Source organism: Neopsephotus bourkii, unplaced genomic scaffold (assembly GCF_033783945.1).
Source record: "Neopsephotus bourkii isolate Nb327-2 ecotype Australia unplaced genomic scaffold, CSIRO-AGI_Nbou_v1 NB_663, whole genome shotgun sequence".
Taxonomy (NCBI): domain Eukaryota; kingdom Metazoa; phylum Chordata; class Aves; order Psittaciformes; family Psittacidae; genus Neopsephotus; species Neopsephotus bourkii.
The window spans coordinates 2681705-2709568 of NW_026901162.1; the positions used below are offsets into that span (position 1 = coordinate 2681705).

General features: G+C 44.7%; 1 protein-coding gene across 1 annotated transcript; it reads left to right on the forward strand.

Moving 5' to 3' along the window:
* Positions 1 to 255: 255 nt before the first annotated feature.
* On the forward strand, positions 256 to 27864 carry THSD1 (thrombospondin type 1 domain containing 1). Its single transcript, XM_061353168.1, has 5 exons — positions 256 to 521; positions 6569 to 6708; positions 11943 to 12908; positions 21499 to 21657; positions 25557 to 27864. The coding sequence occupies exons 2-5, from the start codon at positions 6651 to 6653 to the stop codon at positions 26930 to 26932; spliced, it is 2559 nt and encodes an 852-aa protein (XP_061209152.1). The 5' UTR covers positions 256 to 521; positions 6569 to 6650; the 3' UTR covers positions 26933 to 27864.

Here is a 27864-nt window from a genome sequence, read left to right on the forward strand (position 1 = left end):
ACCGCGCCACTTAAAGCACTGCTGGAGGCCGGGGTACGGCGGAGCCTCCACGGGGGCTGGCCGGGAGCCGCCGGTTCTGCGGGTGACCCCAGCGCCTCCCTCCCTCACCGGGCTGCCCCGCGCCCCTGCGGGCCCATGTCCCACCGGGACCACCACATCCCGGCGGCGGCCGGGGGAGAGCAGCCCGGAGGGGCGGGGCGGGGCGGGGCAGGGCTGGGCAGGGCAGGGCAGGGCTGGGCAGCGCCTACCCGGGCCTCGCCGCCAGGGGCGCGGGCTCCCCTCGCACGGCGCCCGCCACCGCCCCGCGCCCCGCTGACAGCCGCCCTGACAGCCGCGCGGGGCCGCGCTGCGCCGCCATTTAACCCTCCCCCCGCCGCCGGAGGTGAGTGAGTGAATAGCACTCGCCTGTCCAGGGGCAGCCCCGGCGGCGTTTCCTCCGCTTGAAGGATCCCGTTCAGCCCCGTCCCGCCGGCGGCGCCGGTGTGGCGGCCGCTCCGCCCGCGCAGGGCAGCGGCGTGGAGGTGAGCGCGGGGAGGGCGGAGGGGAATCGAGTGCCCGCGGCCCGGCCGCAGCTTCCCCGGGCGGCGGGGCGAGGATCCCGGGCCTGGGTGAGGAGCCGTCCGGCCGCGGGGGACGAGGGGCTGGAGCCGCGGGGCTCGGGGGGCTGTGGGGCGTGCGGCGGCAGGGAGCGCAGCCGGCGCAGGCAGGGCACAGCCCGTGGGTCGCTGTGAGGGGTGCCGGCGGGACCGCGGCGGGGTGGCCGTGAGGCTCGGTACCGGGCTGCTTACAGACAGTGTGAGGACAGGTCCCGGCTGTGGATCTGTCCTCCGCCGAGGCGGTCCCCGAGAGGCAGGGACCGTCTCGCTTGGCAGCCCGGGTGCTGTGGCACTCCGAAGTGCAGGTAGCATTGGCACCTAGAGTAGTTGCAGTGGGTTTGTCGCTCCGAGTCTGTGGTAAGTACCATTAATTTTAGAGTGTTTCCAGTACGTTTAGTGATTTCGGCTTGTATATACGAGTCGCTAGACGAGATGAAACCATGCGGGTATACGACAAAATCAGTTGAGACAGCTTCCCGGTTCTCTTTTCAGTCCTGATACTTTGTGATATTTCAGATCTGTTTCTCAAATGTATTTCTGATTATTTCATCTGTGCAGTGTACATTCACCATTCTGTGGTCTTTAAGATAACCCCACTAACGGGAATTCCAGAAACAGTGAACAACATACGTATTTAAACAAAATATCTAAAGGGGAAAGGAAAGAACGGATGACTGCATTCCAACCCTTATGCCATAAGGGAATGATCTAATATATTTAATTATTTGCATTCATTATTTATTATTGCTTGGACACCTTCCCAAATCTCCTATGCTTAATAAACTTATTTTCACTGTACATTTTCCAAAGTAAATCTCACCCTTATATGCAGTGTACTGTAGTCCTTAGGTTTCAAGGACAGATGTTGCTGGCCAGCTAGCTCTTGAATTGCTGAATTGATATCAAAAGGAGCTGAGAAATCCCAGAATTTTGTGAGACCTGACCCCAAATGCTGATGAAAATAGGCTTTACTGGGAAATTATTGGGTTTCCTCTTGCACACAGAGGATCTGATGCTGTCGGTTTCAGCCTAGTGAATTTAGATATATAATTTTAATAAAGCCATTATCTGATAACAATGTAAAATTGCCTGATGTGTAAATAAGAATAAAGGATGCCTTTGAGGATGTCGGCTCTAAGCCCCCTGCTGTGGCAGGCATCACATACAGACTTTTATTGCTAAACTCGGTATCTTCTGGCAGTGGCGTATTTGTGGCCCTGAGCACTCTGAGTGGTCAGCAGTGATTAGATTCTGATAAAATGTGATGCACACCTGAGGTGCTCTCTTCAATGTGAAAGGGGGAGGATTATATGGGAAGCTCTGAAATTCCCAGCAGGTGGTAACACTTCAATAGCTGCCTAATCCCATCGCAATAAGCAAATGCTGGTTGAAAATAATTAATCTCTTTCCTGCCACACAGATAAATTATCTTAAATTTGCGGAAACATTGCAGATGAACATTTCTTTTTGCTGTTTGGCATCGCTCAAGTGAAATGTAGGGAGGGTTTAGGGATTTTCAGGCTTTTCCATCTCTAGCCTATTTTACTGTCAGCCTCATGCATAGCCAGAATTGTGCAAATTCAGTTTGCAAATGTGACTGTAAAATGTTTACTAATGGACAGCTATTAAGAAAACTGGTTTTCAGCTGGGATTTTTTTTTTCCTTTACATTCCAGCAACATTTTGCTTACTTTAAATTTCAATAAATAACTATTTTTTTGACAGCATCACTCCAGACCAGGGCTGGTTACTGGGGTAGGTGCAGCTGATTGGGCAGGAGGCAGGCTGGATCCCAAAGGATCAGTCCTCAACCTGACCCCTGCACTTACTCCTTCCCTGATCCCTTCTCCTGCCTTGCCATTATATGTGCCACAGGTCATGTTGGGGAGTTCTGTGCTGTGGCTTGTCCCCTGGAGCTGTGGGGTCTGGGAGTCAAGAAGGGAGCAAGGCTGTGCTGGGAGGAGAGTTGAGCAAGGACAGGCCTTTTCCTGATTCCTGAAGGAGAATGGAGCTAGGGCAAGGAAGGGCTTGGCTCTTGCCAGGGATTTGCAAAGAGGACTGAGGGTACCAGTGGCGTGGGCAAAATATGAGATCCATCAGTGGCATTTGCCTGTGAATGAGGCTCCAGAGCGCAGAGGTCTTGAGTGCTGTGAGTTTGTGTTCTCATTAAACTCGCTGCTTGTGGTGGAGTAGCTGATTCATTCCTGATGGCCCTTTCTTAACTGCAGGTCTCATTTGCCTCTCATCTCCCTTATGAGGGGGGAGTAGCTAGCTGTTCAATGCTATACTGTTGCAGCTGATGAAGCTGGTAACTGGTTAGCTGTGCTAAATCAGCAGGTGACAGCGCTTGGAAGGGTGGCTGGTTTGTGAAATGTCATGTCTGCTCTGTGGCCTTGGATGCTGCTGCAAAAAGTACTGGGAGTCATAAATCCACTTGGCTTGTGCTTTGTTGTTGCTTCGGTGGGTGGTTTGTTTTGTTTGTAAAACCAAAATACTTTCATTTTACTGACGTAGAGAAATAGTGACGTTATTTAAATAGATTAATATATGTGACTCTGCTAGTATCTATAACCTATTCTGTTACTTCATTTGCAAAAAGTACTGTAAATGAAATTGTCAAGTTTGGTTCTTGCCCAGTTCCTGACACTGTGGTGCCTGTAAAGCTTGCAGTTCATGGTGGATTTGCTCATACAAGGTAGTGAGGTACTGTTTCCAGAAGAGAGCTACAACACAGGAAAACTAAGTGGTGTGACCAAGACTGCACAGGAAAATCTGTTGCAGAGCAGGGACTTGGAAGTTTTCCTGTGTCATTTGCTTCACACACAAGCCTCTTGGTCTTCATTTCCAAGGCGTTTTATGGCTTATCCCCTCCTCATCTGTCATTTCTAATTCCCTTTGGAGAGGAAGCTTTCCACTTCCAATCAGCCCATTACACCGTCTCTTGAAAGAAGAAAGCATCTTTTTATGTTGCTGTGCTTCTGCTGCGTCTCACACAATAAAGCCTCAGTTCATGACTGTCCACGAGAGCAATAAATTAAAAAAGCCAATTATTCAAAGTCTGATAGCCTTCTCTGGTCAATCATTTTTCATCTCGCTAAGTTAATGAATTTGAGGCAGAAGTTTTGAATAGAGCAGAAGCCATTTAAGCTGTACTGTCTGCCTTGAAAAGCAAAACTTTATGTATGGAAAGTAGAAGAATAATAGAGCAGAGAGCAGGAGGCAAAGATGTGGAGAGTTCTGAAGACCTAAGAATGAGAAGAAATCTAGAAAGAAGTTGGCTTAGGGAGGACTAAGAGAGGGGAGAAATCTGAACCAAGCTTAGAAGTCAGTGTAAGGACTGGCCAGACCTGAGGTGAGATGAAAAGAGGGGAAATTGAAGGAGGGAAGAGGAACAAACCTGCAGGGAAGGAGAGGTGAAGGGGTGTGTGCAGAAATATTACGCCAGAAACGGGGCAGCAGTTCTTGCATTCAAAACTGCTATTAGAATTGGGCTAGCAAAGGTGCAAAAGCTCAGGGAGGCTTTGTGGAGGCACGTTAATCAGAGCTTTGTTCAAAGACAGGGCTGTGTTGCAGCTACTGAAGTAGCTGTATGTGAGGTGGGAGGGCTCCCTCTGCAATGCAGGGATGGCAGAGGCTGGTGGAGGGTGAAGTGGCCCTGGGCTAGGCTTCCAGAGGTACCTGATCTCACTAATTGGAAGTTAGTTTTGGTACTGGTTCAAATACTCCAGTTCTAGCCTGGGTGTTGCCTGCAGTGCTCGCCGAAGTCCTTTTCCCAAGCAAGCCAAGATAACACAGAGAGAAGGAGGTTTTAGCCTGACAAATGATCGACATTACCAAAACACCCAAGGGCCCTGGTGCTGGGCTCTGTCTGCAGGCTTGGTTAGAAAGAGTCTCTGTCCTGAAAAGCCTGTATTATAAATACGGACTGGGAGAGATGGGGTGGGAAAGAGGGGAGCAGATTAATGCTGCAGTCTGCTGACATGGTATGTCTGGCCACAGCAGGAGTCGGAACAGGAGTCAGGTCTCTTGTGTCTCCCTGTCTCATGAACCATGCTGCTTTTCCCTTGGTCGGGCTGATGTGCAACTTAAGATGTAAGGCAACTATCTCAAGAGTACTCTCCCACACAGGCTTTTTTCTTTCTTCCCGGGGATTTATTCTCCCATCCATAGCTTCGTTTCCTCTCTGCAATGTGTCACTCATTAGACTGAGATTAGGATTATTTGAATTTCACCTGTCAGTGTGTGACGCTCTGAAAGAAGTATTTGTAAAAATCATTTGAAAAAATACGCAGCTGGGAAGGTTGAAATGGAAAGGACCCATTAAATCATCCAGCACAATCATGGTTGTGGCCCACAAAGCATTTTTCCCCTCCTTATTTCAGGGCAGCGTACAGCAATGCTACATAACTTGTGTCATTTTTCTTGAGCGGTTATGCTAGAGGGCAAGGCATCTATCACAATTATTCTCTTTTTAAAATCAATCTGCTTTTATTTCCTTCGACCACTTTGATTCTTTGCTTTGACTAACTGATGAGTGATTAGTAGCGACACAGGACAGGAACGCTGTGCCTGCCGCCAGTACCCTGGGAGGCAGGCTGGTTTGCCACCACCCTCTGCTAGCAGCCCGCCCTGTCTTGAGGCATAAGATTTGTCTTCCTGTAATTTGTGGCATATCAAGTGAAATTCTGGGTGGTGGCGGTATCACTGTCCCTATCTAATGCTTTTTGGAGCCTTGTCAAGTTCCTGGACCGGATGATGATTATTCCCTTCGGATACGTACAGCTATTATTGTAATGGGCTTCTACTGAGCAAAGCCATGCTGTTAGTCTTTTCTTAGAAATTATTATCTCCAGCCACTTGGAACAGGGAACAGTTTAAAAAGCTTTCAAATAACACGTCTGCTGTCTTTTAGTTCTACAAGTCTAGAAAAGTTATTGTTGAGATCTTTCATTTGTGATTCCTAAAGACAGCTTTGCCATACCTGGTTCCTACACTTTGCCTTTATGCTGTGCAGTTTTGTTTGCTTCTAACTCCTGTGTGCTCCAGTGCCAGGTTTTTCTCATAAAATTAGGTTGTAAACTCAATGGAACAAGAACTTTCTTGCATGTTTGCGTGATGATGAGCAAAGTAGGACTGACTTGCTGCTGCTCCTGTGCAATACAAAAGAGCAATTCTTGTATTTTGAGAATGGTTCCCCTGAGGTAGATCTTCTCTTTTAGATTCTCTCCTATTTCTGTTTCTGAAGCAAACTATTGGTTTTGCTGCTACCATTGTGCTTCCAACCTGTTTTATATGATTGTTATGAGACCCATAAAAATTAGTTTAAAGCACATGGACATAAAATCATGAAATTTGCCAAAAAGAACTCCTTTTTTTTTTTTTTTTTTTTTTGCTTTACTAAGGCTGCAGAGAATAAAAACTTAAAAAATGATGGAAGAAAAAGTGGTAGTTAGCACCTTCTCCATCCAGTCAGTCTGAATGACATAGAAGGTAGTTATAGATAACTAAATACATTACTGAATAATAGGGCAGTTTGAGGACCAAAATGGTCGTTTCCTAAGTCTCTCACATGCTTGAAAGCAGTTGACAGTGATAGGAATTCTGTAGCAGCAATAAATCTCCAATATCTGTATGTGGTGAAGTCAGAGTTACATTTTGTGTAAAATAATTTGCTATCAGGAGTCTTGATCTTAAAATAAGACATGCACAGCAGCAGTTTCTGCAGTGCAAAGATAAACTGTGATCTGTCTTTGTTACTCTGGCCCAGGAGCCGACATTTCTGGAGGGAAAATTTATTGTACAGTGAATTATAGTTGTGCTTATTCAAATTCATTGATACAGTATTAGTAACTGTTAAGTAAATGGAAGAGAAGTGTTATGTAATAGCCTGGGTTTTCTGCTTATTGGTGGGATGTCTTCTTTCATGTATTTTACAAAGCAAAGTCAATACAGCTATAATTTGTAAACTTGCAGGTGGTGTTGGAAAAAAGTGCCTGCACTTTGGAGCTGAAGAAGGACATGAGGAGTAAAAGGACCTGGGATCTCACTGGTCAGAATGAAACAGATGTTGAAAGATTTTTCAAATCTATTCTTAGTAGTGCTCTGTGACTATGGTGAGTATTACAGCTACCAAGGGAAAACTGTGAGATGAGTATTCACAAAGTGGGTTTGGATGGTACTGTTTCCAGGTATTGGCTGAAATCAGATTTCACAGAAGCCACTGCTGATATGCACAGAATATAGTCTAGATTATATGAACTGTGTAAACTGGTCCTTTAGTTCAGAGTGGCAGGAACCTTTCCTGCTCTGAATTTGCTCAGAGAAATAAACGAGATAAATGAACAGATTTCTGTGGGCGCTGCTGAGGAACTGGCTGTGTTAGAAGCAGGAACTGGAACTCTGCTCTCTTGTAAGAATCATATTTTGTAATCTTTAATGAATATTGTGGAAGACAGATCTTGTAGGTATCCATACCAGGTTGGGTGGAACTGTGCCACACACCTTCCCATTTCTCTCCATTAACTGTAAAATGAGCCTGTGATGGTCTGCTGAGATGTAAGCATCTACAGTGCAGGCAACCTCCTATGACTGAATGAGTCCCCATCTGATGGAACTAAGCTGCCATTTAAAGAACTTCTGAGAACAACAGAGGTTTCTTTCCTCTGACTGTATAAAAATAAAGGGATGGTATTTGTACTCATTCAATTTTAGTAATGTAAAATTAGGCAGCTAGTCAAGAGGCAATCAGTTTCATTTGAGTAGTCCATACATAAGTCAGCATATCTTGAATGCAGCTCTAACCCATCTGCAGTCTGAGATGTATGGAATGAAAAATCACCTCCTTCTCACCATCAGCTGCCAAGGAGGGAGATCAGACACCTTAAGTTCAAGTTAGATAACTAAGATATCTGCAAGCTGAGGGACATCATATTCATGGTGCCTTGTCTTTTTCAATAATGCTCTAAGTAGGAAGTAGATTTGCAAAAGGAATTAATTCCTTATTGCACAGTGAACGAGAAAATTCGAAAATGGGACTCAATTCCTAAATAATAGATATATTTTTGAAAATCACATTCCTAATTTAAAAGAAGGCATTGTTCTGACAGCCACAGTACATTGTCAAACCATGCCAAAGAATTAAGCCGTGCACTGTAGAAATGTCTACAGCATTAAAAAATAAAGGAAAAAGGATTGTTTAGTCCCCATTTATGAATGAACTGTGGTAGCAGGTAGTTCACACACCAAAAGGCTGAAGAGGTCTTACATAGGAGAGAAATTGACCAGAAATGTGTGCAGTTCTCCTTGCAGAAGTGAGAAAAATCTGATTATAGGTATTGACTCAATCCTAATTATGGCGCTCATGCCTCTGTGCTTGCTGCCTTTACTCTCTGGAACAAGGGATCACTAGAAGGTTAAAGAAGCTAGAATTGCCATATTTTAGGTGAGCTAAATTCCAGTAAAGGTGGAAAAATGTTTTGGCTTTCAGTGCCTTTTCTTCTTTTAATAAGACAAAGTTAACTAGCCAGGCTGGGAACACTGTACTGAGTGGGGAACACAGTGAGGTTAAGTATTAAATTAACATAACCCAAGAAGTGAGGTGAATGTCCACTAGTGAGCCAGTCCTGTGAACATTCAAGACTATTTGACTCAGAGGAAAAAGCTATTATTCCTGAACTTTATAGAGCGTGGTGCAGTAAGTAATTAAAAGGTGCAGTTAAAGAGCTAAATCTCTGCTGCAAATTTTAGGTGTATCATCTTTTGCCTTATTTCCAGTTAAAGAGTAGTCCATAGTTCAGAAAATTACTTCCAGACAGTTCTGCATATACACGTCTTTGAGTATCGCACGTGTGCAGTTTTTAGATAACTATTTCACTCATGCACTTTTCTGTTTCAGACCAAGACTATTTTTTAAATGATCCAGCATGCACTGGAAAATTACTGTAATGCTAAAATACCCCTAACACACAACAAAACAGAATTCTCATTTCTGATCAGTTTTTCTGATGTGTTTGTTCTTAGCTCTGTCCTATTAGTGGCTGACAAGCCAACAGCACAACCCAAGTTGGCTTAAACACAATTAAAAATAAATAAATATCATAGTAGCATGCTCCAGTAATTTTTCTTGCTCTTCAGTGAGAACAAAGATTTTCCTTTTGATCTTTCTAAGCGTGAGTTCTTGCAAAGACTCCTCTGGCAGGTTGTTGGCACCACAGCCAGGCTCCATTCAATAGCAGACCATTGTAATGACAACCAAAAATATACAGATGCATTGAAAGCTACCCGTGACTGGCTGTCCAAACAACTGGAACCGAGTTTTGGCATGTGGCACAGTCATGCACTCAGAGTGGGCTGGAGGGCAGCTGAAGGAACTTGTGGTGAAAGCTCACTACTTCTGACTAGTGCCTTTTGGAGCATCATGAAAAACTGCTATAGGGCTGTCCAGGAGTGCCAAGTTCTTGTGTTGTTAACCAAAGATGGGGAAAAGATGCTGTGAACTGGGGTGCACCAGACAGAGCTCTGCAGTGCTGCAACAACATCCTCACTTCCCATTGATAATCATGAGGGTTGATGGGAGCTGGCCTCTTCAGTCCTCCTGCACATGTACACGGTAGTGTTACTTCAAACCCGAGGTATTCCATATAAAAAAATGTAAGAGAGTTAAGAAAGTTTAAAAGAGAGCAAGGGCAGTGGAGAAATAGATACAAACACTGATACTTTTCATTACTATCCCTTGAATATTTTTGCTGTAAACTTAAAGCTTGAATTTGAAATTTTTCATTAGGGTTTTTTTGCCATGGTCTGTTTTCTTTTTCTCCCTATAATATTTTGGCTAAGTTGAATCCAGATGATTCCTTTGTAGAAAAATAGATAATTTTGCCCATGTTCAAAGAAACAAAGCCCCAGCAACTTGGAACCATTTCACTGGGAAACACAGCTGTGAGAACTTCATGCTTGTTACAGTGCTCACAGTGGCCTTTCTGCTGTCCTTATGAAGATTTGCCCAGACTTGGTCCAGTTGTAAGTCCTTGCAGGTGAGTTAGTGGTGAAGTTATCTGAAGAACTAAGCATGCCCCAACTTCTGCTGCCTCCTCTTGCCAGCCCCATTCAATACCGTGTACTGCAGCCAGGGCAGCAGAGTTCCCCCATATTTGTAATATTGGGCACTAGAGCTGCTTATCCTGTGATCTCTGCTGTCATGTTAGCAGTGAGCAAGAAAATTCTGGAATTAAGGAATAGCAAAAGTTAGAAGAGCCATAAGACAAGGAGACAAAGGCAGGAGTCTGGAGAACTGTGGTAATGGTAATGGAGTTAGGTTAGTACCCAAGAGATAGTGACAGTAGGTGATGGTAGGAGCAGGACTGGAAAATACGGACAGGCACAGATGACAAAACCAAAACATGAAGAGCAAGGCAGATGTGTTGCTGATCTATTCATAGAGTGCCATTTTCCACAGGCATTTAGGGTCTGTTTCCTTCTTTCTGAGTGTTCGAGTTGAGATCAGGTTTGCTGGGGTGCCATGTGCTCACTACAACTGGGACCAAGTGGGATCCTGCTTTGGATGCTTCTGAAGGATCATTGTATTTGAAATCAGGTCCTAACTTTATCAGGGCATTCACAGTTAGTTGACACTTAGCAGTTTTCACCTTTGTGCCTGTGCCTTGGTTCCTAACACACAAAACAAGAGTAGGCATCCTCTCATCATTGAAAGGGTAAACTCATTTACATTTCTAATGCGTGAATATACTATGATAAATGCACAATAAAAGAGTCTGTGAGGGAAATGCATTATCAGGATGGGGTTTGGATGGTGAGCAGTCAATGATACATGGGACCACCCATGGAAGAATGAGAACAAAAGAGCCCTCTGGTAAGGAGCACCATCCATGTGCCAAAAGCAGCGTCATCTTGGGGAAATGCAAATTAAAGATGGAGTTACAGTGCATATATGTAAGACCGTATGCATGATTTATATGTGTAAGGCTGTGCCTGCCACTTTCATTTGGACTTCATGGATGTGGTTGGAGTTGGTTATTTGAAGGATGTGTTATAGCTGGTGGAGAGTAATGGGCTCTTTTAGTGCACACTGTACCTCACTCAGATGTAAATGTCTGTAGCTGGTCAGATCAATTTCTTCCTGAAAAATTTTCCCTGCTGACAAGAAAATGAATCCAAGGTGACTAACTCAAATTGAAGCTTAAAGTGGTAGGCGTCTAATATTATGTGAGATGAGTCCTGCTACTCCTGACTGCTGAGTGCTTGCCTTGGCATTTGCAGTGTTTTTCCAGCAAAGCTCTGTGAGGTAATCTTAAGACGTGTGTAACAGATTTAACAAGTCAAAGTATTGTTAGTTGATACTACTTAAGAAAGGATTGCTTTAACTGAGTTTTTACACTTCCATAGGATGTTCCATCCAAGATTCAGAAGCCTTTTCCCAGACAATTAATTAAAGAAGTCACACAGCACATTCTGTATATGGAATGGGTATGTGCAGCTCCCATTTTTCAGATAAGCTTTCTGCGTCTGAAATCTCTTTTAAGTTTCAAGCAACACAGGAAAGCTAGCTGAGCTGAGAAGGGAAGTGTGATCTTCCCAATGCATTGCTTTAGATATAATCTATCCCCACTAGTTATGGCACATCTCGGTATAATTTGGCAACTTGCACAAACACGGTCATGCAAGAAGTGCATGTAGAAAAAAACTGTGCCATTTATAATGAAATGATGTAATTTAGACATGTTGCACCACATCTGAGACAAGAAAAGTGCTGCAGTCACGATCCCTGTTATTTTCAGCTCTCTCACTCAAGTGGCTCCGATGCAAATGAGCAAAATGAAAGATTCATGAGACAGAGGAAGAGGGAGGCTTCAAAAAGCATCATGCAGACTTCTGTATTTAATTTGGGGGACATTTTTCATGTTTCTGTCTTAAGACACTGCCATCCTTTTTCTGCTAAGTTATACCTAAAGAAAGTGGAACAACAGCTGGCCACTGTGGACTTTAAGAATCGGTAAGTGAAAGAAGTTGAGAAGTCTGAGAAACTATCCCGATAAGTGAATTTTTCTGTGACTCTTCTGGGTTGTTCAGAGGTTTGTGGGTTTTTTAACCTTGTTTTTAACCTTCCTGAGCATGTTACTGCAGTGGACTCTGAGCTGCAGCAAACCACATCCCTGGACAAAGGAGAAGTGGTTTTAACTGCTATACCTAGGGCCTTCTTTTGTGGGCGTGTGTGTGAATTGATTCATTTTAAAGTGCCTGAGAACCATTTCTAAAATATCCACTTTATAAATCTTTGTTTTCTTCCATAAAGTAGATAAACAATCAGTTGTCTCTTTGGTTCTCCTTTCAGTTCTTGGGGAAGTGCAGTATCTCCTGTTGGAGCGTCCAGGTCATGTAGCCTTTAGCAGTGACACAGTGTCTGTGGAATATCAGTACTCTGGTGGTGGTAATGTGACAGCAGAGCATCTGTCCATCCTGTTGCTGGATGCCAGCACCAACAAGATAATTGCAAGAAAACAGCTTCCAGCAAATCAGTCCCAGGGGAAAGTAGAATTTGAGTGTTTCCATTTCAAGAGTGCTGGGGACTTCTTGTTCAAAATGGTCTCTTCCAGCGATAACAGCAGTGTTGCCCAGTGGAGCAGAAGCAGGATGTCCACCCTCCATGTGGAATGGCCTGTATTTCACATTGATTTGAACAAGAGCTCAGAGGTGCTTGGGAGCTCCCTTCAGGTTGGACTTTTTACAAACGAGCAGCTGTGTGCCATGAACGAGACAGTGGTTTCACTGGATGTGATATTCACCAGCACCCTTGATGAATTCGGAAGAGTAAGCTCTGATGAGACTCTGGGTATTAGAACTAGCAAAGAAATCCCGCTCTCTAGGTCCCAGTGGGTAGAGTTTGATTGCCCACCTGTTAGTCAAGAAATATACATTGCTGTGTTACTGAGATCATTAGAAACCCATTCCATCATTGCCTCCATAGGACCTATAGATCTCCTCCACAAATTTGGGTACAGACTGGTTGTGGCACCAGAAGCAACATGCAAAACTTTGGTTCAGGTCTTCGTAGTGTCTCCACCATGCACTTCTATCAGCGGAAAAATTGTCGTCTATAAAGAGGCTCTCAAGCATCCTACTCAAAGAACAACCTGGCTCTATGAAAACACTCTTCACCCAGGAGACAACAGGACAGAATTTAACTGCACTTTATTTGATGTGGGGAAGAACAAATACTGCTTTGACCTCTTTAATTTCTCAAACCGAAGCCTTTTCCCAACAAGAGTTAAGGAGTGCATGATGATCCAAAGGAATATGGGTTTGTACTGATGTTTGTCCTCTTTTAGCCAAAATCAGCACTCTTCCCAGCCAACATGGGTGATGATAAATAGGTTTAATTGTGGTGTCACCTGTTGGATAGCTACTTTTTGGGTCTCTTACACCAAACAAGTGGTGTAAATGTCATATGCAGTGGGAATGAGATAGAGTAGACTGTTACGTAGAGGCATACACAAGGACATTTGGTTCCAAATGTTACTGAAGTAGCTTAAAACTGCACTAAGTTAACACTAAGTACCAACCCAAACCATTTGGGGGATTCTGAATGATGGATCTTTCTAGTCCAGGCAAAACTGAAACTTGACCCTCTCAGTGGGAGACACTAAAGGCAGGATTAGTCTTACCTACATAAAAATGTCTAAAAGCCAAGGGTCCAGCACTGAGTAGTTGTCTAGCTTGTTAGTCAAGAGGGATTGGGTGATTCAAAGGTTATAGAAGACAAATGGGCTGAATCCTTACCTGTGTGTCTTTTTCTGTAGCCCATTTGCTGTAGGAGTTCAGAGTCCTACCTGTTAGGTACACAACTTTTGGTGAATCAGTATTTGGTCACAATGAAAGACACTGTTGTGTCACTTGGACAGGTGTCAGGCTTTTCAAGGAGACTGAGCACGTGTCTCTGCAGACCAGGGTGCATTTTCTGACCCATCAGGCCACTAACATCATGGGTCACATTTGTATAGCTAAACTTTTCTTCCCAGGAAATATTAGAATCATACAAACTGCCAACTAGGAGCAGTCAGTGGTTCATATAGTACTTTGGGCCATGACCACACATGGTCTGGGAGAGGGCTGCTTGACAGAAGCTAGGACTGTGTCCAGCAGTGTTAGTGTGATCATACAATCACAAGACAGAGCTTGAGCCCATTCCTCAGCCCTGTTTAAGGAACCATCTACACATTCTATTTCTATCTATGCATCTTATGCAGCTGTAGCTTCAGAGGTGGCAGTCCATGCTTCAGCAGAATCTAGAAATCACAGTTGCATGGCAGAAGAAGCAGATGAGCCAAATGTCCTTCTCATCCTTTGTTTGTGCATGGCAGCCACGGTGACGGAGGGGCTGTGTGTGCATTAGGGGATTGGGTTGGGTTAGGTTGTGTTGCCTACATCCTGGAACAGAAGAGTAAATGTTCTCATGTAGAGCAGGCTTGTATCCATAGGTAATATATTAGTCTTTCCCATCTTCACACTTCAAAGAGTTTGTGTTGAAAGGTTTGAGATTTACACCATTTTATACACCTCCCCACCCTGGTCTCCCTGAAAAGGAAGTACAAAAAAAACCCCAAACCCAGTCATTGAATTTCATGGGCAGGTATCTGAGTGGGATCAGCAGGAGACTGGGAGTGTAGGACATGCTCCATAGCACACAGTCCAGACACAGTCTATCTTAATTAGGTTCTTAGTATCATATGCTCTTACATAAATTCTTAAACTGCTAGCCGTTTAATTAACACTTTGTACTAAAAATGACCTCTCTTTTCACCACATGCCAAACTCTGAATGTAGTTCTTCTCTTCATCTTAACTTCCCATCTGCATTATCTGTTGGCACTCTTTTCCTTTGGCATACGAAAGTCTATCTAAAACTGAAAGCATATTTTCTTAGTGGAGATAATTCTCAAGGAAAAAGGAAAAGAGATTTCTAATTCTTTCTCTGTGCTTGGGTGGTATGTTACACTGATGTGATCTCGATAATTACCCCCGCAGATAAATACCTAGGATATGACATAGATACATTTCCGTGCCCAGTATTTAACTGTTTTAATTGATGAGATCCACCTTAAGTGATGACTTCCTGCAATCTGCTTTGTTTTCTTGAGTTCCTCAATATCACGATCCTTACAACTACAGTCGAAAGAATCAGGCTACGCCTGTGAAGAACAGAGTTAAGTCAACATCTGCCAAGTTAAAAGTGTCACATCTATAAAGCCGATGAAAGCGAAACCATGTTGCATAGCCGTAAATAAAATGTCAACCTGAAATTAATTAGGTGCAGCACATCTGACTGGCCCTGTGTCTGTGAGACTTCAAAGCCCACAGGCAGTGTTTGCAAGGAGCATGGTGTTCTGGGAGGGGTGCATCTGCCTGAAGCCACAACAGGCAGAGTGAACCTGGGCTGCCTGCAATGGCCGTCTGCCTCCTGGCTGGTTTGGCAAACCCTCTCCTGAGCCCTCACCTTGCAGCAGGGCACTGAGAGATGGAGTGCACAGACCCAGGCCCCAATAGCTGCGTAACACTTGTAGCTGCTGCACAACAGGCACTGCTCCTCAAGTCACTTATTTTCTGCTTTGGACTTCTTGAACTAAGTTGGTTTAAGACAAGGAGAGGTGATAAATCCTCTAGTCTGGGCTCCTAGACAACATGGGCTATCACTTTTCATCTAGTTGCCCTGGCACTGAGCCCTGCAGCTAGGCTTTGCATTTGACTGCCAGTTACCCTCCAGAGAGTTACCCAGTCTTTTGTTGAAGAGACCTCTCTGGTAATTTCTCTCAGTACCGTGCTCTGATTTTACTTTATTTTTCTAAAAAAAAGATAAACTCTGTTTCATAACTAAAGCTCATTTAGCTTCAGTTAGCTTACTCTGTTGCTCTCTGCTAGACGAGGCAGCTGTTTCCTATCCACTGTCTTCCCCCTGCAAAGGCATTTGCACATCCAGATCATTTCAGTCCTTCCAGATTATCTCCATATTCTTTTTAATAAACTGAAAAAGTTTGAGTCTTTAATTGAAAGGCATTTTGTTTGGGATTTGATGACTTTTCTGACTCTCTTTGGCTCCATTTCCATTATTTTTACCACTTCTTTTTATTTGACAACAGGGGTATGAGCTTTGGGTGCTGTGTTCAGAAGTCCTCCTCACTGATGCTGCTTGAGCAGAACCACTATCCTTACCCACACCTCTGTTTTCATTCCATCAATTGCATTAGCTGATTTTGCTGCAATTTTTACCCTGTAAGCTCCTGTTGAGCTGTTTTCGTGTATGACCTTTTAGTATGTAGTCCACCATCCTGCAGGTACAATTTGTATTCCTTCTTCCTACATTTTGTAATGCTTGGGTTACCCTAACATGCAAGTACCATACATTGCTTCATACATCTGCACTGTCTGCTTATGTCATCACAGGAGTGACATATTCTCAGTAATGGTTTTATCTTTGTTTTCATGTCAACTAGGCAGGCATTGTACAGCACTGAGCCTTTTATTAATCCCTTTGGAACCTATCCAGGGACATTTACACTGGATGATGGTTTTCTGTTGACAACTGCATATCAAATCTGTCACTCAGCCAGTTCTTACTTCATTTAGCATATGCTCTGTTATTACGAAGCAGAGACACCATCTTATAAAAGGTCAAAGCACCTAATCATTGTCTTCATCCAAACCACAGAGGATGAGAAAAAATATTATTTTGCCACACCCATTATCCATAGATCAGGCATCAGTTATATTCCTGACCCTTTGGCAATCCTGCTCCTTACTTCTTATCGCAGCCAGGTTTAGTACAGCCTGTGGAACAGGAATCTGACTTGCGTCTGGAGTAGTAAGAATGTTCCCAGTGGCCCCGAGTGGGCCAGGGCAGCAGCTTCAGAATGAGTGTTGCAAAAATGCTTGTGCTATGTAAGACTATGAATAGATCTATTAAAGGTGGGCTGTGAGCCAGCACTTGTGCAGCTTTTTGTAGACTCCCAGCTGGAGAACCTGTGAAAAAATAACAGTGAGATGCGAGTCACTTCATTTGTGTCAGTGGAGTGCTAGCTGTTTCACACAGGTGACTTAGGGAGGGTCATGCAGCTAACTATTTCTCTGTGTTTGACTGTCTTATTTGAATGTCTGAGGTAGGAAGCTCATCTTACCCATCAACAGATGCATTGCAGGCTCATTGTTTCCAGTGCTTTATCCTGTGCTTTGCTTATGTGGATTTTAAGTGTCCCCAGCAGCGAAACTTCTGCACTCCTTAGAAGGATGTTCCATGTCCTAGCCTGTATCCCAGTTGAAACATATGGGATGAGACTGATAAAATTAATCAGTGATGCTACCACACAGAAACAGGCATATTTTCTTCATATTTCTGGTTGTAATTAACTTAATTTTACAGTTCTTTGTTATACTCCAGAGACCGTTTTCAACTTTGGTGTGAAGTCTTTCACAGTTGCCAACAGCAGAGATGAATTTGTTCATCCGACCTTTGCTGTCAAAAAAAAGCCCTACTGGGAGCTCAGCAGCGCATAAGAAGTACAGTTGTTGCCTGCAGGAGGAAAGAGGAAGGTAGGGGAAGACCTTCTGAAGGGAAAAGTGGTCAGTAAGGGAGGATAGGAGTAACTGGAGTATCTAGAGGTTAGGCAGGGACACACAACTTCCATCAAATACTTGCTCCCTGAATAAGACTATGAATCAGACCTGCCTATCCGTAGGAAGATCTGGGAAACAATTAACTGTATTGCCTGAATCTGCACCTGGCTTGCATTTATTTTGGAACAGGCAGATGCAGGGGACGTGCATATGCCAGGGCTGGTTTGTACCCCACCTCCTGTGTTACTGAATACTTCTCCACATGCCCAGCATTTTAAGAATAAATTGGGTGTTACAGACCTGGGATAGCTCTTGGCTTCTGAAAAAAAGTTTAGGCTGTGCCTCCACAATTCTTAAAGACACCTGTTTGTGGGGAAAAGATTGCAATATGCACAGGCAGAGTCTAGGTTTTCTTCCTTTAAAGGGATCCTCATCCTTTTGTTGTCCAACTTAGTAACCTGTTGGAGCATGCCACCATTTCAGTGCACCCAGGCTTCATTTCCATGGAAACAGAGAAACATGGAATGAATGGGTGAGAAGGGTGTTTTCCCAGGTCTCATCCAAACAGCAGTACAATGTGTGTACACCCATGCTCAGGACCTAAAAGGTGATCTCAGCTTCCACAAATACTCTGCAGTGCCCCGGGCTAGTGTAGCTGTTCACATGAGCCTGTAAACCATCAGTGGGTTTGTCCCATATTACTGGTCTTGTTGAAGCGTTTAGGACTATCCTGTGTCAGACTGGAAGGATGATGCTGAGCATCCCTCGCTGACTGCACTGTTGTATAGCACTGCATGCTCAAAGTCTTACAAACACAAAAATTTGCGGGGAGATGGTTATATAGAGCAGCAATTAGCACAGTTAATTGCATTTATCTTTCATGTTGGCAGATCTGCCAACTATCATCTACGTCAAACTAACTCATCAGTTCGAGGTCTTCACGTTGATAATTGATTCCTCAATTCTGTGTGAAAAAATTCACACTTCTTAGAGCTGGTTTGCAGTGCATACCTTCTGGTTTCCCCCTGTTTGTCTTAAATGGAAGTTAATCATTTCATTTCCTTGGGGGAGAATAAAGTATGCTTCATTTTCTTTTACATTCTGGTAATTGCAGGAGGTTGCAGAGCAAGTCATAGGAGTTTAAATCTCCGGTCTTCCATGGGAGCTGGAGCATTTCCTGCTCTCTGCTGGTTAGGGCCCGTACTCTTAGCCTTAAAGGTATGGATGCCACGTATTTATTCTAAGGAACTCTTTTGCCCTCAGTTGATGGCAAAGTCAGTGAAAAGTGCCCTGGAGCAATGGGCACATTGTAGGTTTAACATCAAGATTATAAAATTACTCATCCTGAATGTTCTTGTACATTGAAGCCCACAGGTATCAATGCGGAAGCTGCCGAGCACCCTCCACTGTCGCCAGTATTAGCACTGGAGGCAACTAGAACCTTTTTGGGTCTGGCTTTATATCTGACTGTAATTAACAGAAGTTTAAATGAGCAGGGAATATGGAGATAGAGAAATTATGACAGGGACTCACCAAGCTGCTCACATAAAGTAGTCTGTGAGGAGGTAGGTGCTTCTCCACCTAGCCTTCCTCCCTCTACCAGTGATTAGGGACACTGCAAGAATCTTTCATGATACTGGTATGAAGAAGAGTGTCATGAGATCCCCAATACTGTGATACCATCAAGTCTTTTTCAGGAGGGATCAGTGAGCCACTGACTGACTAATGATGATGGTAATTTTCTCTTGCTGCCCTCACTAATATCTCTGCTCACTAGCTGATGTGATTTTGCAACTGTCCAGAGTTTGCATCTTTGCGAGACTTCTTACTCCAACAAACTTTCTCAGTCCCCTCCTCCTTGGCACCCTCTGACTCCCTTTCCTCCTGACACCACACACCATCCAGTCTTCATAGAATCGTAGAATGATTTGGGTTGGAAAGGATCTTAAGATCATCCAGTTCTAATTGTTCTGCCATGGGCAGGGACACCTCACACCAGACCAGGTTGCTGCTTAAAGCCCCATCCAACCTGGTCTTGAACACTGCCGGGATGAGACACGCACAACTTCCCCGTGGCTGCCTGTTCCAGTGGCTCACCACCCTCACAGTGAAGAATTTCTTCCTTATATCTGACCTAATTCTCCCCTGTTTAAGTTTGAGAGTCTTTAACAAACTTTCAAGTTAGAGAGACTTAACCAGAGTTGTGCGCCATTTCACACTTTCCTGGGAACTGGGGTGGCTGCAAACTGGAGGAGTGAGAACTCAGCCTGCCTTTGAGCTCCTCTCCCCTGTTGTAGCAGCTCTCCAGCTCCAGAGACAGAAGGGTGAAAGCCGAGAGGTGCTCACAGAACACAAAGTGAAAGACAGCCTGAGATCACAGGTATCACAATGCTGTGGTAAAGCCAGTGGCAAATAGGCAGGATGGTCACTTGGCATTGTGGGGGCTTAAAACTGCAGCACCCCCGGGGTGTCTCACTGTGCCCATCTCTACCCTGCGTCAGGCAAGGCAGATGCACTGCAACATGCATGCACACAGATGTGCGTGAGTATGTGCCTATACACGCTTTACAGCCTTGGCTGACAGCACAGGGGTAAGCTCAAAACCTCTGGGTGCTATCCTGCAGCGCAGGCGAGTACCTGCACACAGGAGAGCAGCCCCGCTGGTTCTGTTAAGCTCGTTGTGTTGATGTAACTCAGACTGGCATGTTCACAAAAATCTGTAGGACAGGGCCCAAAGCAGGTAACATTTCGTGTTTGTTAAAGCACAGCTGTATTTATTTTTGTTAGAGACTTTTAATAACTCACTATGAACAATCCAGCAACCAATATAACAAGGGTCTACAAGGATGCTGGGAAGGGGCTCTTCGTTGGGGACTGTAGTGATAGGACAAGGGGTAATGGGCTCAAACTTAAACAGGGGAAGTTTAGACTGGATATAAGGAAGAAGTTCTTTACTGTTAGGGTGGTGAGGCACTGGAATGGGTTGCCGAAGGAAGTTGTGAATGCTCTGTCCCTGGCAGTGTTCAGGGCCGGGTTGGACAGAGCCTTGGGTGACATGGTTTAGTGTGAGGTGTCCCTGCCCATGGCAGGGGGGTTGGAACTAGATTATATTAAGGTCCTTTCCAACCCAAACCATTCTATGATTCTATTCTATGATTTTATGAAATCATAAAGCCATTTCCAACAATGTCTAGTTCTTTGACATAGTAACTTTGTCCCTGATCAGGAGCTGAGGGGCATCGTAGCAGCAAAGCAACTGTGTCATAAAATTAAAGATCATGACCAGTGCTGACAGAAGCAACACTATAAATTATTTGAAAGATCAGACTTTAACAAACCTAATCTAGGTTTTTAAATTCTTTTCTATTCAGCTGATTTTCAACTTTATCTGTGAGTGACAAAATGGAATTAAGATGTCTATTGTTTTTCTTTCTGTTACAATATAGGAGGATCCCCAGGGTTTTTGTTCTTTAAGATTGTACCTGGGCTTGTGCATTAGTCTGGAATTGAAAGCTGTGGTCCTGCTTCAGTATCACAGCTGTCAAATACAGGCAGGAGCGGTCCCTTTCTCTCTCAGGGTTCTTGCTGCTGTAAAGTTTGAGTGTTGAACACCGGATAAGGATGTTGTCTAAGCAAAAGAGGGATTTCATTACGCATTAAAACCTGATAATGTTTGAGGTAGTATTAGAACTTGCCTCCACTTAAAATAAATAAATGAACCAGCAAAATTTCATCTCGAGTTATTGCCAAACCATAAGCAATAAAGCAACAGAGACCTGGAAGCTGTCAGGTGAATGATTCAGTAACACGTCTGTGTGCTGAGAAGATAATAGAGAAAAACCAATATTGCCATTTCATTAGGCCTTGTAGATTTATCCTCCTTTCACAATCGCATAAATCAGGAGTAACTACACTTAAGTCAATGAAGTTATCCTGCTGTAAAAGCACTATTTGTCAGGCGGGAATTGGATGAATACATAAATTACTAACCCATTCCAAAGATTTGTGGATTAATTTCCATTTGCTGAGGTTCCAGGCAGAACATGCCTGCCAGTTGGCTGACCACTGTGTTGTTGGCTGGCACTGGAACGGATAAAGGAAAACAAGGAGTGAGAGTTTCCCCAGACTGTAATGGATCAGGAGCAGGTCCCTGGATGCTGCTTGCTCTTTTGGTGTTGTTTGGTTATTTACTGCTGTTTCTCTTAAATGAGAGAAGACAAATGGGTGTGTCTTTAAAGACAACGATGCAGATGTATTCCTCATTGCTGTGAGCTTGTGTATTTGCAGACACGTGGAGCCTGTGGCAGCCCTGGAGCCCCTGCAGTGTCACCTGCGGGGACGGCGTCCGGGAGCGCTTCCGAGAGTGCATCACCTCCTCATCAGCCAAATCAAGCTGTGCTGGATCACCCAGTGAGACCTCCTTGTGTTCCCTGGAGGAGTGTTTGTGTAAGTATCATCTCTGCTGTCCTATTCCCTGTGGTTGCATATCTGCCCTAGCAAAAGAAAAGGGCCTGTTATTAGGACTTTGTAAAATGGAATGATTCTGGGGGGGTGTCACATTCCTGTGGTTGATGGAGTAAAGCAGGAGTCTACATGCGTTTGTGGGGCAGCTGGAGACAGGTCTCCAAGGCATAAGATTTTGGTATTCTGTGGGTGCCATGGAAGGGGTTTAAAATCTCCAGCGTGGCCAGGGAATGAAGAAAGACTAAAGGAGAGATCTTGGGGCTAGCAAAACATAGAATCATAGAATGGTTTGGGTTGGAAGGGACCTTAAAGGTCATCTATTTCCAACTCCCTGGGAACCAGGGATGGGGAATAGAAGGTGCCCAGAGGCTGTCCAGGCTCCTATTCTCTTAGGCTGTAATTTAACAGATACTTGAAACTATTACAAAGTGATCAATGCCTTACCTCTTGCTTTGGCTGCTTCCACGCACTTCCTTGTGCTGGCAAAAGTGTAATGTGGAGTACTGGAATGGAACCAGCCAAAAATTGGGAAGTTTGGGGGTGTGGGTAAGCTGTTGCCATGCTTGTGCCACTGAAAAGGGAAGGACAGCAGAGGGGGAGAATGTGTAGCTGGAGCAGGAAGGGAGCAGGACTACTTTTTAAATGGAGGTGTTGGCTTGAACCAGCTTCAAGGTGTTGAATGAAGGCCTCAGAATTGTACAGGCAGGCCTGGAATGTGTTGTGGAGCACTGTAAGAAATGGGTTGTATTGACCAAAAGGTTGGGTGAAGGGAAAATATTAAAAATGATATTCCATGAAGCCAGGTATTGCATTTTGTCAGTGTTTGTGCAGCACGTAGGGTATTTTAACAGCTTGTTGTTAAAGCGTCTGATGTTTTTAATGACTGGAAAATGCTGGCCATGTGGGTTTGCTTATTTTGTAAATCTGCAAGTGTAAGCAGAGAAGAACAACTCAGATGTTTAGGGTCCCAGCTTAAAACTAATGCCCTGATCTAGACTGGTTGTCTTCTCTGTGGCAAACCCTGTTATGCTGGTGTGAGCAGTAATGCCAGCAGAGAAACACAGTGAAGTAGTTGGTGTTTTCCTAAAGCTGATGCTGAACTATGCTGTTCCATGCTTGTGTTACCTGCGGGAGGGGTATGTCTGTAAGTACAGTACTTGGCTTGGCTCCTCTCTGGCTAGCTTCACCCCACTCCTCTGGATCCCAGAGAGCAGTTCTGGTGCACAGAGTTCCCTGAGGGGGGGTCCATCCATGTGGAGCATGTCCTGGACACATGGTTTGTGTATGCACCTTGGCTTTACATGCACAGAGGTGACTGGCCTCTCTGGTGCTTCTCGGAGGTGTCACTCTTTCCGTGCATGTGTACAACTATGTAAGGCATATGGTGGTTTTCAGAGAGGTCACCAATCCCGTGCATACCCAGTGCACATGCCTGTGGCAGTCTGGTGGGAGTTATATTATCTGACAGCACTTAGAAGGTCTGGAAAATCCTCTAATTCCACCTAGGTCTCTGTGTTAATAAAAAAGGTTATCTATATATTTTTTATATAGGAAACAGATGCACAGGAGGCCTGCATCTGCACCCATTGCCGTGGGATCATCTGAAGGAATTCCCTCACTTCTCTCTTGCACATGGTTTCTAATCCTCCTGTTCCCACATCAGGCAGCTTCCTTTACAGAATCACCTACAAGATTTCATCTCATTGAATCTTAGACTGCTCAGGAAGTGACTTGATGCTGTGATCTTGCAGTGTTCATCTGCTGCTTGTTCTCCAGCTGAGAGTGTCACCTTCCCACCCCCAGACTGTCTGCACCTTTCTGGAGCAGGCAAGCCTCTTTTTCAGCATAACTAATGTTTGAAGTTATTAGTCCAGCAGATGGAGCAAATAGCTGAATAAATGAAACCAGCACACAGTCCAGGGGCAGAGGTACCTGAGGTGGAGAGAGAGCAAACCTAAGGGACTAAGTCCTGTTTTGAACCTCGCTGTTAGCTTTATATTCCAAACAATACAGCACAGTGTCTTGAAACTCTTTAAAATAAAGTCTTTAAAAAATAACTGTAAGCAAACAGGACTGGGAAGAGGATGAGCAATGAATGAATTGCTTTGCTGCAGTAGTACTGAACAGAGCAGGTGCTGGTCCTACCTTCTTTGCTGAGGTCAGCGTGCTCACTTCCTGCTCAGGCCCCCAGAACAGTAGTGCTCGGTGCTCCGGCACAGTGACATTGGGCTGGATGAAAGTTTTAGAAATCTCCCAGTAAAGATCCAGCAGGCATTGGTCATGTTCTTTGAGATGATGCTGGGCTCTCAAGAGTGACATGAAGGTCAAAGTGGATCCAGTAGCAGGATTTTTCAGAGCATGGGGCTGTCAGGTAGACCTGAGGCAAAGAAATGTATCTGCCCAACCAAGCACTCTGCATGTCTGTTATCATAGCAGCCTGAGATCTTCTGGCCTGTGTTCATCAGTTTATTTGTACATTGTGCACACCCTCCCAATACCAGCTTTCTGTTGAATGAGTGTCCTTTTGAATTACGGGAAGAACACGGTATTTTGCGGGCACGTTTCCTATGCCTGGACAGTAACAGTGGTGCAGGCATCTGCCAAGTTTTACAACAGACTTTCTTTCACTCTGATGTAAGGCTTTGGGTTCTGGATAAAACTAGAGGCAGGGGCAGGGTTGTTAACTGGTTCAGTGTGAGCTCACAGCTTTATGGCCAGCTCTTGTCAACTACATCTGTGCAGCCTTATCCTCCAACAGCATTGTCATAGCCTTACAGTGCTGATGTTGGGCCATAAGAAATTGGGGAGTGCTAACACACACTGGAATTAGCTGCTGGACCAGTTCATCCACTTTCAACCATGCTCAGGGCTGCCCCTAAAATGGTAGGGACCTCATCCAAAAAGAAGAATTATTAATCTGTCCTTGGTTCAGCCATCTCTAATGTGGTGCAATGCACAGGTGAGAGGTTTAAATAGGGCTGTGGAAAGATCTCTGATGTTCACATTACAGGTTAAAATCATAGAATATCTCAAGCTGGAAGGAACCCATATACATCATCGAGTCCAACTCCCTGCTCCTTTCTGGACTACCTAAAACTAAACTATATGACTAAAGCTTTGTCCAGATGCTCCTTAAACTTTTAAAAGGCTTAGTGCTGTGACTGCTTTCCCAGGGAGACTGTTCCAGAGACTGACCACTCTCTCAGTGAGGAAAGGCCTGCAGGGTGTTCCTCCCTGTTTGAAAGCCCATCTGCGGTCCACAACAGAAGAGTGTCAGTACTAGAATGCCAGGGGCAACAGAGCCTTCTCAACTAGGAGCCTGGGGTGTCAGGGGAAGGTTCCAGCCTCTGCAGCTGTGACACAAGGCAGTGGTAGAAGAAGCATGCTCAGAGGACTGCTGAGAAAGTTATGCTGCCCCTGCTGAAGCTGCCTCTGTGCTCTTCAAACTCACTGCAGTTCTCACTCCTCTTAAGCTCTCATAAAAGTAATTTTAAAGTGATACTGAAGTACTAGCCTGGGTTGGCTTATTTTATGGTACTTTTCACCAGGGGATCTTAATGTACTTCACAAAGGAGGGCAAATAGGGTTACCCATTTTATACCTATTTAGGAGTGCCTTATGGAAATGTCAGAACAGGCAGAAGTAATGATGACATTTAAAAGTTCTGTGGGAGCCTTGATTTAAAGTAAGTAGATCTGTTCCTGCCAGCGTGAAGTCATCGGTAATAAGTCATCTCCAATGAGCAAATTTTAATGGCAGACAACTTCCTGTACTGTGTTAACTGGTTATTTTTAATTTGCTGTAAGGTATCCATCCTAAAATACCAAAATGCTGATGACAGTGCAGCTCTGATTGATAGACATGTGTGCTCTTTGTTACAGCTATGAAGCCTCCCACCCCACCTTCTGTCCAGCCAGGAGAGGACCAGAAAGCAAATAACATAGTGACCATCACAGGTATCTCCCTGTGCTTGTTCATCATCTTTGCCACTGTTCTCATCACCCTCTGGAGGAAGCTCTGCAGAGCTCAGAAGTGCAGCACCGCCGTGCGCCGAAACTCCATCCATTCCCCTGGCTTCCGGAAGAACTCCGACGAGGAGAACATCTGCCAAGGCAACAAGCAGCGGGACAGCTTTGCTGAAGGAGGGGATGCCCCTGTTAACATTCCTCTGACCTACAGGCGAAGCCTCCAGTTTGCCCAAGAAGATGATGCCTCTGGAAGTGAGAACTTCCAGCCGAACGCCCAAAAAATTATCCCTCCAATCTTCAGCTACCGCTTGGCACAGCAGCAGCTGAAGGAGATGAAGAAGAAGGGCCTGACTGAGACCACCAAGGTGTACCATGTCTCTCAGAATCCCCTCACAGACACGGTTGTTGGTGCTACCACGATGCTTCCACTGAGTGGAGAAAACCAAGAGGAGGCAGCAGCAAACAAATTTAGGATCAAATCTCCATTTCTGGAACAGCCAGCCAGTCAGCCCAAATTCCTGGGGGAAGGCTCTCACCCTAGGCTGGATTTTCCATTCTCACAGGCCAATGCTGCAATGAGCCCTACCCAAACCTTGGTAAGAAGAGCTCATTTCAAGCACCAGGATAACAGAGGGGACTTGCTGGAGAGGGGCTGCCACAGAAACCCGCAGTTCAGAAGAACAGCCAGTTTCCATGAGACTAAAAAGGCCAAGCCTTTCAGAGAGAGAAGCATGTCCACCCTTACCCCCCGACAGACTCCTCTCTGCAACTCCAGGACCAGGACATGGGACCAGGGTTTGGAGGACAGGATGCGGCCAAAATCGAGGAACACTAATCCAACTGGTGAAAAGCTGGATCAGCCCCACAGCGCTGTGCCAGGATGTGAACCACAGGGCCATGGCACAAAGTGCCACCACAGGGCAGGGCTGCTGGCGAAGAAGCTGGACTTGGTCACTGACCACCAGCCTGCCGGTCAGGAGAAGGCAGCTGATAAGCCTGAGCCCAGCCGAAGCAAACGGGGCCCTTCACCTAACCCCAGAGGCACATGGCGGAAGGAAACAGGCTCAGCTGGCAAGGATAATTCCCAGAGAGTCCCAAGTATAAGCCCTGCCCAGTACCGAAGGGACAAGTGCCAGAGCTTCCCCTTGGATCCTGAGTTTGCCTTTTATGATAATACTACTTTTGGCTTAACGGAGGCAGAGCAGCAGATGATCGACCTCCCTGGGTATTTTGGCTCCAATGAAGAGGATGAAACAAGTACTTTAAGCATCGAGAAGCTGGTGATCTGAGAGACTCATTGCTGCCCTGCAGAAGGGGCATGAGTGGGAGAGGATCTGCAGGACCTGTTGGCTTGTGGTGGAAGGAGCAGTGGGAATTGTTACCCCCACAGAGAGCAGGAAGGAGTAATGCCCTGAGTCTGGCTTATGGGAATACATTCCTTTCTAATTACTGGAAAGTGCTTCCATATCATTATTTTTGTATGTATGTGTGTACAGTTCACACAAAGTACCCCTGGAAAGCATGTGTTAGTGGAGGCATGACACAGAAATAGCCAATAGTTTTTACTGCATAAAGCAGTCATGTTTGGTGCATCATATGTGATAGATGCCACTGATCTGGCCTTTCTCACCTTGCGGACCATGTACTAGTAGATAATAATGCCCTAAAGCATCCATTGTCAGTATCCTCAACCATCTGTCCTAATTGGTGAATCCTTGCCCATTTAGAAAACACAAACCTCAAGTTGTGAGCAATTTCCATAACTTTTATGGTTGTCACTATTGAAGTGTGCCGATTCATCGCAATTGCTCTAGTAAGTCATATGGGTGGTGTTTATTTTAGCTGCTTGCATGAAAGTGCAAACAATTGATGCTGAATACTTGGAGTGAATTTAAAACTGAGGGGGCATTTCTCACCCTTCAAGGTTTTGATACTTTCCTTCTGTCAATATTTATACTACAAAATCAGTGATGTACAGATATATGCAGGAAATGAGTAGAAGAGGCATGCTACTGGGAGGGCAAAGAAAATGGATGATCAGATTTAGAGTCCTCACAGAAATGTTACTTGCAGCATCTAAGCACCTCTAAAAGACAATGAGAACTGTTGAATCACCCACCCTTTCCATAAGCATCTTTGCCTTTATTAAGCTTTTCAGAATGTAAATACATTGACAATAATACTGCTACAGCAAGCTCAGAATAAATTATGAGCAAAACCA